The 14,635-nt window shown below is 40.5% G+C and overlaps 1 protein-coding gene across 1 annotated transcript in view; it reads left to right on the top strand.

Annotated features, from left to right (window-relative positions):
• Window positions 1-14,635, top strand: part of LOC124283800 (E3 ubiquitin-protein ligase MYCBP2-like) — a 103,405-nt gene that overhangs the window by 68,639 nt on the left and 20,131 nt on the right. Inside the window, 11 exon segments of the mRNA XM_046719828.1 lie at window positions 580-850; window positions 1,225-1,251; window positions 3,129-3,176; window positions 3,747-4,070; window positions 9,805-9,909; window positions 10,153-10,504; window positions 10,854-11,000; window positions 11,108-12,164; window positions 12,167-12,658; window positions 13,447-13,645; window positions 14,295-14,506. Coding sequence (XP_046575784.1) covers window positions 580-850; window positions 1,225-1,251; window positions 3,129-3,176; window positions 3,747-4,070; window positions 9,805-9,909; window positions 10,153-10,504; window positions 10,854-11,000; window positions 11,108-12,164; window positions 12,167-12,658; window positions 13,447-13,645; window positions 14,295-14,506 — 3,234 coding nt within the window.

The raw sequence follows: 14,635 nt of genomic DNA, 5'->3' as shown, positions 1-14,635 counted from the left end.
CATGATGTTTATGGTGTTTAGACATTACCACTGACTCCTGATTATTGTGATGTTTCATATATCAATACATCAGTACTTAAATGTCCCGTTACACTCCTAAAGATGAACCCTTGATGATTCGGGTTAGAATAAGTCTTATTATTTATTATAATCTATTTGTATAGCGCCGAGTTCCAGCTAGGCTGCTCACAGGCACTTTGCATTTTTCCTCGATCATAGATATGTCAGTCTCAACGGCACTTCTTATTATCAATCTCAACTCCCTGGGGGAGCATACAACTGTCTTCAGCAATCCATGCTTGTCATTAAAGACGACTAATGTGTTTTGGGGATCAGACTAGCTGATTGGGGTGACACATGTAATCGCATCCCAACTGAGTAGATCAATGCACATGATGTTGATCACTGGATTGTCTGGTCCAGACTCGATCATTCACAGGCCACTGCCATATAGCTGGAATATTGCTGGAATATTGCTGAGTGCGACTTCAAACAACAAACCAACCAACCAACTGTTGCACTCCTATAGATGATCCCATGTCTAGACAGGACCATATAGACCATACTGTTTCCATCCAGGCAACTAATATCGACGGCACCTGGGTGAAGCTGGATGTGGAGAGTGTTGAGCAGTACTGTCACAGTAGTGAGACAGAGGCGTGGTCACTGGCCGCAGGGAAGGACAGCATCGTGTTTCTCCGTCATGAGTCCGAGGTGGGGCCGGTCGGGAAGGACCCTTTCTCCTTCAACACCCTGCCAGTCACATCATCACGTGGCTTCGACTTCTCCGGAGCACACTGTCACTCAACCAGCCTCCCCAGCTTCAGTCTCAAGAGTGACTTCACTCTAGGTAAGTAAAATGACTTCATCTTTGCAAGGCGTGTACTGTTTTTAACAGGTAACATAGGCACTGAAACCCTGCTAATCTGGATGTACATTTCCGAGTGTGTCGTCCTGTAAACAAATTATGGTGCTTTGTATTTTTCATTCTCAATATATATGTTTTCAACAGTAAAATATCAGGTTTTCGGTCAAAAGGGTTTGGACTGTAAGGTTTCACTGAAAACTTGGACTGAAATTTGTAATGAAATGTTCCCAATCTTTGTCAAGATATAATTTATGAAAGATGTTGACAGGAAAATATTGTTTGTCTCTGATGAATAATTATGAAGAAGGTAGATATTAATGAAGACAAGTGAGATTTGATAATTATGATATTTTCAGAGAGCTTTCTTCATCATTTTCAAGCAGGTAGAGTAATAGTTTGTGATTATAGACCTAGCGTGTATGCTTCACCATTCTAGCCGTAGTATGCATCTGGCGTCATTGATCACACAGAAAAACAAATACTCGTGATAACAATACATGCATTATGCTGTTTTAATCGCATGTTCCCAAAATGAGTGACACAAAAGTTATGTTCCAAAACAGGCAACAAATATTATGTCATTAACTGTGTCTCACATCATTATTGATTCACTAACAATGTGTCGTGTGTGTTTTCACTTAACAAAACTGTTGCTGTATGTGTTGAGGATTTTCAGTGGAGCTCTATCATATGGGCTGTTACAATTCAATCGTGTATTTGGTGAATCAAACTGTATCCCTTCATGGATTCAAATTGTTATTTTTGATAACTAGAATCAAATATTTATTATTTTTGTAAAAGAAAGGAGTGTTTTACTTTAATTTGAGAGTTATTTATCAAAATGATGTGTGCTAAATGGAATATATCCACACCAGTCAGGGTAATAATCGACACTCTATATATTTAATTTGACAGTAATGTGGTCACTGGTCATAAATTATCTGTCAGTATCATTAAAAGATGCCAAATGAATGTATTTTGTTCTTGTTTAACCGAATTTACTAAAAGTTGCATCGACTTCTGACATGTTATTGTATTGCCAGTATTGGTATTCGGTACCCAGTATTCATGATATGTATCATCTTTGTGTCATAGTGGATTCGTTGCAGCCCTAATTATCATAAGATTTAAATTATAAATTCAAAAATGTATTTCTAAAATATGTGGCAAGAGAGAGGTGCAGCATATATCACTGACTAGGGTCTGCTATTATATTCCTGCTTTCTGAGTCTGTTACTATTAGAAAGTATTTCCATGAACTTGAACCCTCTTAGAATGTGGTGGGCGGTGGGGTAGCCTAGTGGTTAAAGCGTTGTCTCGTCACGCCGAAGACCCGGGTTTGAATCCCCACATGGGTACAGTGTGTAAAGCCCATTTCTGGGGCCCTCCTCCGTGATGTTGCTGGAATATTGCTAAGAGTGGCGTAAAACCAAACTCACCAGTCAGGCTTAGAATGTGGGTTAGAATACGCCTGCAGCACTTTATCGATTGTTTTAATAATTGGATCAGTTGTTAAAGCTTAAGAACAGGTGCCACCGTATCCAGATGCTTTGAAGTGTTGCTCATTCTTTCTGTCACTGGTTTGCCTGGTTCCGACTGTGTTAGTCTCCTTGATGTAGCTGGAATATTGCTGACTGTGCTTAAAACAACAAACGAGTCATGAGGTTATAATTTGATCCTTATACTGAGCAATGTCAAACTTAAAATTAACATGATTAACGCTTATATCAACACAATTCAATTGTATTATGTCAAAAAATTTAATAATATGATTTTAAACTATCAAGAAATTTCTACCGATGGATACTGTTCACCACGAAAATAAGCATTAGAAAAAGAAACTACCCCTGCTTGTCGTTAGAGGTGAATGGGATCGGGTGGTCAGGCTCACTGACTTGGTTGACACATGTCATCGTACTCCGATTGTATAGATCGATGTTCATGCTGTTGATCACTGGATTGTCTGGTCCAGATTATTCACAGACCACCGTCATATAGATGCAATATTACTGAGTGCAGCGTTAAACAACAAAGCAAGCCAGCAAGAAAATGAAATTTAATAACTGTTTAGCTCCCTGCTGGAAGCATTGGACTTCATAAGTGCCAGATCTCTGAAACATGAATAAACCATTGATAAAAGATAGTTTGTATAAATCTACAAGAGGAAATGGTGTATTCTGAGTTTAGTAAAGCCTGTGTAGTGCTGTGTTGTGTCTGGTAATGGACATATATACAGTGTACACCCATCTCTCTTTGCCAGGCTTCGCCCCTAGAAGCACCACAACCTCCTTTGCATTTGGGCATCCAGGTAACCCTTCTTGTTTGCCCTGTGTCTGTGAACTGTGGTTGCCACTCTTTATTTTCTCATACTCTTTGTCTTTACAGATAGTAGCATTTGAAATTTGTATTTCCTTGTGCAGTGAAGATTAGCACTTTCATTCTAAATGTCATTATTTCTTGATAATTCTTGTAATGTTTTAACTGATTTTGTTTACTAGGAGTTTAAACTTTGTAATAGATGGCTAAAGTTATGGATAAGGGGTTGATTGTAAGTGTAAATTGGATGACTAACAACACATTTTTAACAACGTTAACACTTTTGTTTTCAGTATTACTTTATCATGAATATTATTGACTAAATTTTGTGCAGGTTTGGTTTTTAATGCATAATATTTTGGTACCATAAATGACGTTTTTGTGTGACCTTTTCTTAAATACACTTATACTATTTTTGTTAAGGATATTTTTTCAGTTGCTGTTTTTATTCTGCACCAAATCCAGCTTATTTTATTTTTCACAATGCACATCAATTGAAGTGTGAGATATAACCTGTATTATATCGGTGTGTGGTTAGTAATTTTGTTATTAACCTCCACAGAAGCTGCAGCAAGTGTACCAATGTTCGGTCAGTCCTCTGCTGGCGCCACCGCCAGCCCCTTTGAACCTGTGACGCTTGTAGTAGACTCAGCAGGAGACGAAGCCCAGTCTTCGAGCGGTGGACCTTTCACATCTACACCAATGACGACGAGGAGAATGCCGCAGCCAGTCAAAGCGTACTCCATGCCGGACCGACGTGCACCACAGACGGCCTACCTTGAACGCCAAGCTGCCGATCTTGGCATGATTGGGAAGGGGAGAGATGGGAGGGACCTGCCCCCCGAGCTGATGGGTGTGTCTGTCAGGGAACTAGTCAAGGCTCTAGGTGAGCATGTGTGTTGTGGCGTGCTGCTTTAACTGCTTTTGTGCATGTTGAGCTTGTTGCAACCTTGTGGTCTCAGTGATGTGGTTTGTCAGTTTATCAGTGATTGATCTCATGTGAAGTACGGCTTCTTGTCATCCACACATTGTTTCACATTCTACGTAATATTTCATCAGCCCCAGTTTGATAATGATAAGTGTTTCAAAGTTTAAATTGTTGAAATCTACAGTTGTGTTTTTATGCCGTCTTACATATTTACAAATTGCAGTATTTTCAAAATGAAGATATAATAAAAAATTCTACCTCTTTGTGAAAGTTTGGAATAATTATTTGTAAATAACCAGTTTGTATAATCTCTCCGAAAAAGTGCAGGGATTTACCTGGGTTATTTCTTTAAGAGGCAAATGGTACCATGTGTACTTGTGACAAATCTTTAAACAGGTATTGTATCTAAGGAATTAAAGGTGAACAGAATTTCATGCATTTGTAGTTAAATTGGTTATTATTGGAAAGTGATTGTCAGATGACGCACCAGTGGCCTGGCAAACTCCTGTCAGTGTACTGTGATGATGAATAAATCAGTCTATGAAACTCCCCCAACATTTGTACCAGATCACAGGGCTGATAACTACCAGTCCTACTGAAAACCAATCTGTCAAATCAACATTGTCTGAAAGTATTCTGTAAATAAATAAGACAGAAGAAAAGGTATGTTTGATGAGCTTTATTTAAAAGCACAGCTTCCCCAAACTGATAACCTTTCACAAATTGGACCCACATCAAGTTTACATTTAATGGTATCCATGGGGGTAAAGTCTAGAGATATTATCATTGAAACATTTACCTGTCCATTGGTCTCAAAACTTTTATTTTTTTCTCACCTGATGCAAAATTAACACATCTCAGACATTTTAACGGAATGCTGTTTTGAGCAATGGTATAACTGTATATGCACCTTACCCAGATTTAGTTTACTTTAGGTAGGGTATAATTTACAGGTGCACTAATATGGGTGCCGTATGTTCACTATAAATCATATGGTGTTTTAGACCCATCAAATTTAAGAAAATGCTGTCCTGAGCTGACATGATTTTGAACAATACGTTGATCACAATTTTAACCTGATGATACCACCCTGGATGTGCCTGCCAATGTATTTATTTATGGTTTTAGGTGGTACTGATTTTTGAAAATTTATATTCATGACAATTTGCTATAGCCCGACCTGATAAATATTCAGGTTACCTCCTTGCCTAACATCACAAGACAAAAAGCAAATTTGATTGCAAGACCAAGCCTAAATTGACCATTTCAGTTGAACAAACATTGGTCTATGGAAGGAACTTCTTGACCATGCCATGTAAAAGTTCACCCAATAATTGTGCAAATTAGATAATCACAAAATAATAATGGCGGTCACAGTTCTTATTTTTGAAAACAGATTTTATTCAACCTCTGGTCTTGAAATGCATTTTTGTGTGTGTTTTTCTAACATTGTGAACTTTGCCCACTGTAGACTTGAAATGAAATTGTTGCCCTTTGTGCATTGAGACAGTGTTGACTTATTGTGGTTTTCCTTTTGCTTGCCTCTGCTTGCTTGGCACACAGATAATGTGAAGTGTGTAACCGCTGTCTATGATAACTGCTGGAGCCAGGAGTTTCACAAAGTCCCACAGTTAAAAACAATATCCCTGAATTATCGATTCCGTACAATCAGTCCCCAAAGACTGGTGTCGCTTGTGGGTAAGATGCTTGTTGTGTGGATGGGGGCATGTGTATGACAATATAACCACGTCTTATCTTCCTATCTGTTCCCAGTTTCCGACCATGCATGGTTATATACATCATTATGGACTTGGTTCCTTCATCACCACGAATACATATGGCCATTATGTTGTGCAGTTGGTATTTGATAAACAGCAATTCAAGCGTGGCCAGGGCCTTATTCATCAAAGTGATGTTAGTGATATTATTTTAAGTGTATGTTAGAGGGAGTAGGTAAGGGACTTATGTTCACCTTATTGCTAAGATCGGTATCTGAGGGTTTTATTCATCAAAGTGATGTTATTTCTGCAACTATTTTAAGTGTATGATAGAGGGAGTAAGTAAGTCAGTAATGTTCACCTTATTGCTAAGATCAGTCTGAGGTTTTTATTCATCAAAGTGATGTTAGTGCTATGACTATTTTAAGTGTATGATAGAGGGAGTAAGTAAGTCAGTAATGTTCACCTTATTGCTAAGATCAGTTTGAGGGTTTTATTCATCAAAGTGATCATGACTATTTTAAGTGTTATGTGTGTCACCTTTTTATTGCTAAGGATCAGTATGTCAGGTTCACCTTATTGCTAAGATCATCTGAGGTTTTTATTCATCAAAGTGATATTAGTGCTATGACTATTTTAAGTGTATGATACAGGGAGTAAGTATGTCAGTAATGTTCACCTTATTGCTAAGATCAGTCTGAGGGTTTTATTCATCAAAGTGATGTTAGTGCTATGACTATTTTAAGTGTTAGATGGAAGGAGTAAGTAAGTAAGTAATGTTCACCTTATTGCTAAGATTGGTATCTGAGGGATTTATTCATCAAAGTGATGTTAGTGCTGCGACTATTTTAAGTGTATGATAGAGGGACTAAGTAAGGGTCTTATGTTCACCTTAGTGCTAAGATAGGTCTGAGGGTTTTATTCATCAAAGTGATATTAGTGCTTTGACTATTTTAAATGTATGATAGAGGGAGTAAGTAAGTCAGTAATGTTCACCTTATTGCTAAGATCAGTCTGAGGGTTTTATTCATCAAAGTGATGTTAGTGCTATGACTATTTTAAGTGTATGATAGAGGGAGTAAGTAAGTCAGTAATGTTCACCTTATTGCTAAGATCGGTATCTGAGGGTTTTATTCATCAAAGTGATATTAGTGCTATGACTATTTTAAGTGTATGATAGAGGGAGTAAGTAAGTCAGTAATGTTCACCTTATTGCTAAGATTGCTCTGAGGGTTTTATTCATCAAAGTGATGTTAGTGCTATGACTATTTTAAGTGTATGATAGAGGGAGTAAGTATGTCAGTAATGTTCACCTTATTGCTAAGATCGGTATCTGAGGGTTTTATTCATCAAAGTGATATTAGTGCTATGACTATTTTAAGTGTAAGATGGAAGGAGTAAGTATGTCAGTCATGTTCACCTTATTGCTAAGATCAGTCTGAGGTTTTTATTCATCAAAGTGATATTAGTGCTATTATTTTAAGTGTATTATAGAGGGAGTAAGTAAGTCAGTAATGTTCACCTTATTGCTAAGATCGGTATCTGAGGGATTTATTCATCAAAGTGATGTTAGTGCTGTGACTATTTTAAGTGTATGATAGAGGGACTAAGTAAGGGTCTTATGTTCACCTTATTGCTAAGATAGGTCTGAGGGTTTTATTCATCAAAGCGATGTTAGTGCTATGACTATTTTAAGTGTATGATAGAGGGAGTAAGTAAGGGACTTATGTTCACCTTAGTGCTAAGATCGCTCTGAGGGTTTTATTCATCAAAGTGATGTTAGTGCTATAATTATAAATCTATGATAGAGGGAGTAAGTCAGGGAGTTATTATCACCTTAGTGCTAAGATCACTTTGTAAAACGGGACCCTGGTTCCAATGAGTGCTTAGATTACGTTGCATATACATTGCATATACAATGTTTCTTGTTCAACCACCTCTGCACCATGTGCCCTAGCCTTTCTGATGCGAACTCTTCGCAGTGCCTCAATGTCAGACTGTGGATATCGTTCACTCAAAGTCTATGTAAAGAGTGAGATTTGACTTCTGTTACTTACAACAGTCTAATTTCATTAGCTTTCATCACTAATGCACTCTGGGTGCCATGTGTATTCACCGGTGATTGGGGAATGTACTGCATACAAACCTTTGACAATGCTTTATGTAAGTTGACTTTCTAAGTAGGCAGTAGATAGCAAAATGAGATATCATTATTACAATTCTCTGTGCAGAGTTGCATCCCTTAGTTGCCAGGATCTATTGCTTTTGTATGTGCTCCATTAAGGAACTTAGATATCATAGGTATCATAGCACCTAATCTGTGCTTTTCGGTTTTACTTGTGTATAGTTATATTTGAGTGTTTTTGTCCCCTATAAGGAACTGGGCGTTTAGTTTGTCCCTTGTACCCTATGCTAGTCAGAAGAGTGAGTGAGTGAGTTGTGTTTTACGCCACTTTTAGCAATATTCCAGCAATATTACGGCGGGGGACACCATAAATGGGCTTCACACATTGTGCCCATGTGGGGATTCGAACCCGGGTCGTCAGTGTGACGAGCCGACACTTTAAAGATTAGGCTACCTCACTGCCCCTAGTCAGAAGAAGCACTGTAGGATCGGGTATTTCAGTGACTTGATTGCATGTCATCATGCCCTGACAGTGACTCATTATATCAATCACTGGTTTGTGATCTGGCCCAGACTCTATTCTACACAGGGCAGAGAGATATGGCTGCATATAACTCTCACATTAGGCAACAAACATAGATGATGACATTCCTCTCAACATAAACTCAGAACATTTGAAATTTGGACAGCATAAACAATGAAATAATAACATAAATAACATATCAGAAATGAAGCACTTTCTATGAGCTTTTGCGCACTCCAAGGACTCATTCTTCTGTATTGAACAGAAGTGTGTTTTAAGCCCGTGGTCATGTATAGCATGTATGTTTTGTACTTGTTTTTTATTTTTCCTTTGATGAAATACCTTTTGTTCAATGTGCCATGTTTTTTGTTGTAAATCAGATTGTGCTACTGTTTGTGTTTTTGAACTCATGCATGTATTTTAATGTGAATGTCATATTTCAAGTTTGATTAAGTGTATAAGTTCTATACAGCTTAAAAAAAATGTATATGAAGATCACATCATGTAACCATTTCTGTTTACTAACACAAGACCTGAATCAGCTTATGTATAATTAATTTTGAAATTCACTGTCAGAACTACATCTACATGTTTTAAGGAACCTTTATTTCTATATCTTTAGAGCACTATTAAGTGTGGACATTTTGTCTTATTGTCCCTTTATGTCACATGGTGCTGAATGTCTCCCTTGAAAATGTGTGCCGATTGACTTCTTCCATTTCTGATGAGTAGTAACGCTACATCAAGTTGCAGTGCAGAATTGTGTCCCTTATCTATGCTAGGATCTGCTAATAAAGAGGTAGAATCCCAGATTTGACTCATTATGAACAGTGGTCTGTTGGGACCACACTCATGCGTGAGGGTTTCACTGTGGTACAATGTGCATGACATTCATCACTAGGGATATGGTCGGCCAAGTTATGTTAGCAACCGCTATTTGCTGTGCAGAGTAGTGTCCATTGGTCAGGCCAGAAAGCTTTGCCTGTAAAGATCAGAGAACTGCATCTCTTCAGGTTTACCTCCAACATTAAGCTTACATGCTGTGATGTATCTGGCATATTGTTTAAAGTGGGGCTAAACTCAATCACTGAATCACTTTGGGCTTTCTGTGATGTAACAGAAGCATTGTTCAAAGCAGCATGAAACACAACCCGCTCCCTCCTATATCTCAACTGTCTCACCTTTGTTTACATCTTTATAAAGCCAACACTTGTATGTAATTTCAGATTAATGACAGATTAAATGACTAGAAAAGGCCATGGTTCACCTCTTATTGAGGTGTTATATGTTCATCTTGTTGACATATATGATTTATGTGTATTACAGGTGAAAGTCGAGCCAATGGTAATGGCCCTACCCCCAACCCTTCCCCTCCGGGCTCTCCAAAGAAAACCTCACGCAGCTCAAGTCCAAAGCCACCCAGTGACTCAGGTAAGTCTAAAATGAGTAGGATGTACTTTGACAGGAAGTAAATTTTGTTGTGGTACAGTCTTGTCACAGCAGCAAGACAGTCCAACATTTCAAGCATTCTCCCCATATTGATATGCAATTTGGAAGTAAATTTCATCAACCTTCAGATAAACAGAAAACTTTTGCATATATGATAGTCAGTGTCTTAGTACAAGAGACTAGGTTTGAGCAGATTTGGCATAGAGTTGTCGTTTCTTCTGCCAGGTTCTCCCCGATCAGGCTCCCCAGCTATGCGTGACAGGGACAGCCCCCGCCCAGGGGACTCCCCGCGGGGGACACTGCAGAAGGAGGAAGCCTTCAAGACCCCACCTGGTAGCCCCATACCTATGAGGAGCACTCGGGGCAAGCTCCAGAAGGATCATTCCTTTGACAAGAACATCTCCCCTCCTGTGACACCTCCTCCTGTGAGAAAGGAGTTGCCTCAAGTACCCACAGCTCCAGAGGGGCGGGTCAAGGTACCCCCAGTGAAGGATGTGCCTGCATTACCAACAGTTCCACCCCCAGGAGCATCAGGGTGTGGCAGCCCGAGATATGCTTCGCCAGTAAGAGGAGGCAGGTGAGTGCATTTATAAGGTTTTTGATAACCATCTTGTAGCTATTCTGGAGTGGGAGATGAGTCATATGAAGCTACAGTGTTGACTTGGCTGTGATTTGTATAATGATTGTCTCTCTCTCTCTTGTATAACAAGTACAGATTTAGGGGGTCCAGATTCTGACTTTTTAGTAAAGGTTTTCTCTTAGTCTGTTGGCAAGGTCAGGGTCACTTGGGCAGGATGTGCGGCCATTCTCTGTAACAAATACAGTATTAGGGGGTTCAGATTCTGATTCTTTAGGAAAGGATTTCCCTTAGTTTCTAATGCTGTGTAAGTCTTCTTGGTTATGGTATATGAAAATGTCAATTTTAGCCCACATCGGAGGGTAGCCACAGGAAGTCCTCAACTAGGAGCAAGTGCTGCTGGGATAGTTCGGCCTGGCAGTCCTGGACAGAATACCCCACAGATGGCTGGAGCGTTCAATATAGGATCATCATCACCAAAAGATGAGGCTATAAGGTAAATTCAGATCTTCAGAGTTTTTAGTTATGCTAATGTTTGCCTTACCATGGTGGCAAATTGAAATGGATGTTGCTGTATATACATACATGTTCTTTCCTTTGCAGGTTGTCACCTAAAGCAAATAGGAAGGATCGAGGTCGGCAGCTGAGGACCAAGCGAGAAAGGGCTTCATCCCCATCTCCTCGTGATATAAATCCTTTGATGAGGTCACGGTCATCTTCAGCCTCCCAGATTCTGGATCGACCACGTGACCCGGTCAAGGAAGCCTTGTCTCCGTCAGTGGCCGAGTGTCTCCGGGCAGTGTTTGCTGCATTCATGTGGCACGAGGGCATTGTCCATGATGCCATGGCATGTGCTTCCTTCCTCAAGTTCCACCCCGATCTGCCAAAAGAAATGTCCAAATTTGTGAAAGAGAAGAAACAGGAGAAGATCCGAGTTCGTCATGCGACAGACTCCAGCAAAGATCTTTCAAAGGAAAAGAAGAAGGATAATATTAATGAGAGTAGAGTTAGGTTTAATCTTGAGCCTCAGATCAAAGACATCAGTGAAACAGAGCTGCTGAAGGGGGAGAGGGCATCAACTCCCATTCGTCCCCCGATCGCAAGAGTCAAATCTGAAGGGGACAAGTGGAAGCTGGAGGCAAAGGAACGAGATGAAGTTCGGGACAAGGAGGACAAGGAACTTCCGCCAACCATCCAGCATCTGGTATACTTCTGGGAGGAACTGTCCACATCCGTCCTCAAAGTCATAGGCCAAGACCTCATTCTTCCTAGTCCTGCTCAAGCTGTGAAGATGAAGAAGGCCGAGAAGAAGGATAAAGAAAAGGATAAGGAAAAGAAGAGCAAGAAGCGGAAAGAGGCAAAGGCTGTTGCCAAGGGGAATCTGTTTGGTGATGCAGTTGCTGGGATGTTTGGTGGTGGAGGTGGGGAGAGGGAGACGTTGTGCGAACTTTGTGGAGGGTCCTTCCCCCACCCGGTTACATATCACATGAGGCAGAACCACCCTGGTTGTGGACGGCATGCCTGTGGGAAGGGGTATAACAGTGGGGGGAACTTCTGTGGCGGCTGGGCGGGAAACTGTGGAGAGGGAGGCATTGGCGGCAGTAGCTGGTACCTCATGTGTGATAAGTGCAGGGACAAGTACCTCCGTGACAAAAAAAACAGTCTCAGAAGGAAAAGGATAAATCAAAGAAAGTGAAGAGGAAATCAATGCTCTCAAAACAAGCTACCTTGGTGTCACCTCAAGAGGGTCATATAGTGTTGAAAAACAATGCTATGTTTCTCTTAGACCTGGCAAGTGCCTCTGGCTTTACCCTACCCAAACATCACAAAAAACCCCACTCCCGTGCCGACATGATCCTTCCCAGTGTCAGTGAAGACCTTGGGTCAGAACTAGAACCCTTCCCTCCTGTTCCCTTCCAGTATCTGGTCCAGCAGAATGCCCAGAATGCTGACTCAGCTTTCGCAGAGGATATTTTGATCGATGACGAAGAGAGGGTGTTTGTGAGGTCAGGGTCACTGAGCATAGCAAACAGGAGAACAATTTCATACAGACCAAGGTTGCCAACAGAACCACGACATAGTCCGTTGGCAAGGTCAGGGTCACTTGGGCAGGATGTGCGGCCATTCTCACAGTACTCGCCACCAGGACCAGTGGTAAGTATTGAATAACAAGTGGCATAAGTGACAGGACACCTTGTCAACTGGAGCTCCTATTGTGCGATAGACTGTTCAAATTGTTATTGTCTCTATTGGCATCTAGTCTAATATTTAACCTCCTCTGGTCTTGATTTGCCACCATTAGATTTCATGGTTTCTTGGTTTGTCAACACCATGCCTCTGTGTTTTACCAATACAGTTATAGGTATACATTGGAAAACTTCATAACTTAGGGTTCTCCTTCCACTTTAAGGGGCGGTGGGGTAGCCTCTAATGGTTAAAGCGTTGGCTCGTCACGCCGAATACCCGGATTCGAATCCCCACGTGGGCACAATGTGTGAAGCCCATTTCTGGTGTCCACCGCCGTGATGTTGCTGGAATATTGCTAAAAGCAGCGTAAAACCAAATTCAGTCTGTCAGTCCACTTTAAGCTGCCATGCCAGTATTTCAGGAAAACTGGTCACTGAGACAAATACTCACTCGCACCTAATGTTGTAGTGTTTTCCTTGATATTGATGTACCCTTTAGGAATCTGGGTTACAGTAACACTTTTATACACCCCTGCTTATTGTAAGAGGTAAATTATTTTGATCAGGTTTTGTTGGTCATGTGTCATGGAAAATAGCAAATCGTTTGCCTGGATCAGACTTCATTATTTACAAGCAACCAGAGCTGGAATATTGCTGATTTGCTGTTTTGAACAACATTAAGTAGTTGATGTTGTAATCAAAATGCCTGATGGCTTGTTCAGTCTTCGTTGGGTCATGTTCCTTTGTGTCTTGCAGGACCCCAGCATGAATGTGTCTGGTGAAGCTAAGGCGGTGGTGAAGAGTGCTGGAACAAGTCCAGACAATGAACAAGAGCACTTCAAGAAGATCTTCCACCGCAGTATATCAGAGATCTCCTCCGATGATGAGAACAGTCAACAGGGGGCCCACAACAGGGCCATGGCCAGGAGGAGAAACAACAGTGGAGGAGTCGGAGGTGGGTGGAACTGTGGAAACCAGTGACTCCATCTTTGTTGTGTCCAAGGAAGAGAAGTTTTGGGACTCTTCTTCTTTACTATGATTAACACGTTTCTGAGTATATCCTGGCTGATGGAAGCTAGGATGCAGACAGCTTATATATGTACATGTAAAACATCAGAGGTGATAAGATATCAAAGGTGGAAACTTCACAGTGGAAGTTAACAGTCTTATTTGTGCTAATTTGTGATTGGCAGTGTACAAATATGTGTGAGGAGGTATGTTTAACAGTGTTTGATAATAAGCAATGGACATTTGAAAGGAAGGATGGAAATTATTATCTGATTGTTATAATGGAGCAGTGGCCATGTCTAGCCATGTTTTAAGGTAGTCATCAAGTAACACCCAAAAGCTGGATGACCTACAGTAACACATGATAGAATATGTCACAATGGAATTCAATTTCTGCTCACAGCATAAGTGTAATAACCGGTTCAGATGTGTAGAAAATTTCAGTGATGCCAAGTATGGAACAAAAAAGTAAGGCTAGTCTTAAGAATTAGCTGTGCTTAGAATGAGATCTTAATGACCACCTTTAACATGCCATATACCCTTACACCAGTGTTTTCGTGTTAACATCAGTGTGTACTCATTATTCCCTGTTTCAGATGGAGGGATGTCATTATTGAAGCATCCATCAGCAGCCATGACAAAGCTGATCAACTCGGTGGACCGGAGTGGAGCACCCTCGGGTAACGGAGAACGTGCGCTACAGCGGCCTGTGATGGAGTTCATCATCCAGAGACATGACCTGGACAGTTTGCAGCTGGCCATGAGACAAGCACTGCGCAAGGCATCATGTCGTGTGTTTGCCATGCAGGTAAGATCAGTACAATATTGTCATTACATTAAGATGGTATTCATAATGTTCTTTCAATAACTTATTGTGAGTGGGCGTTTGTGACTATGTGAATAACATCCAGTATGGGTTTATCTATTTGTAACAATC

Source organism: Haliotis rubra, unplaced genomic scaffold (genome assembly GCF_003918875.1).
Source record: "Haliotis rubra isolate DU_JTF1 unplaced genomic scaffold, ASM391887v1 Scf321, whole genome shotgun sequence".
Lineage (NCBI taxonomy): Eukaryota > Metazoa > Mollusca > Gastropoda > Lepetellida > Haliotidae > Haliotis > Haliotis rubra.
This window is presented reverse-complemented; position numbering and strand designations above follow the sequence as displayed.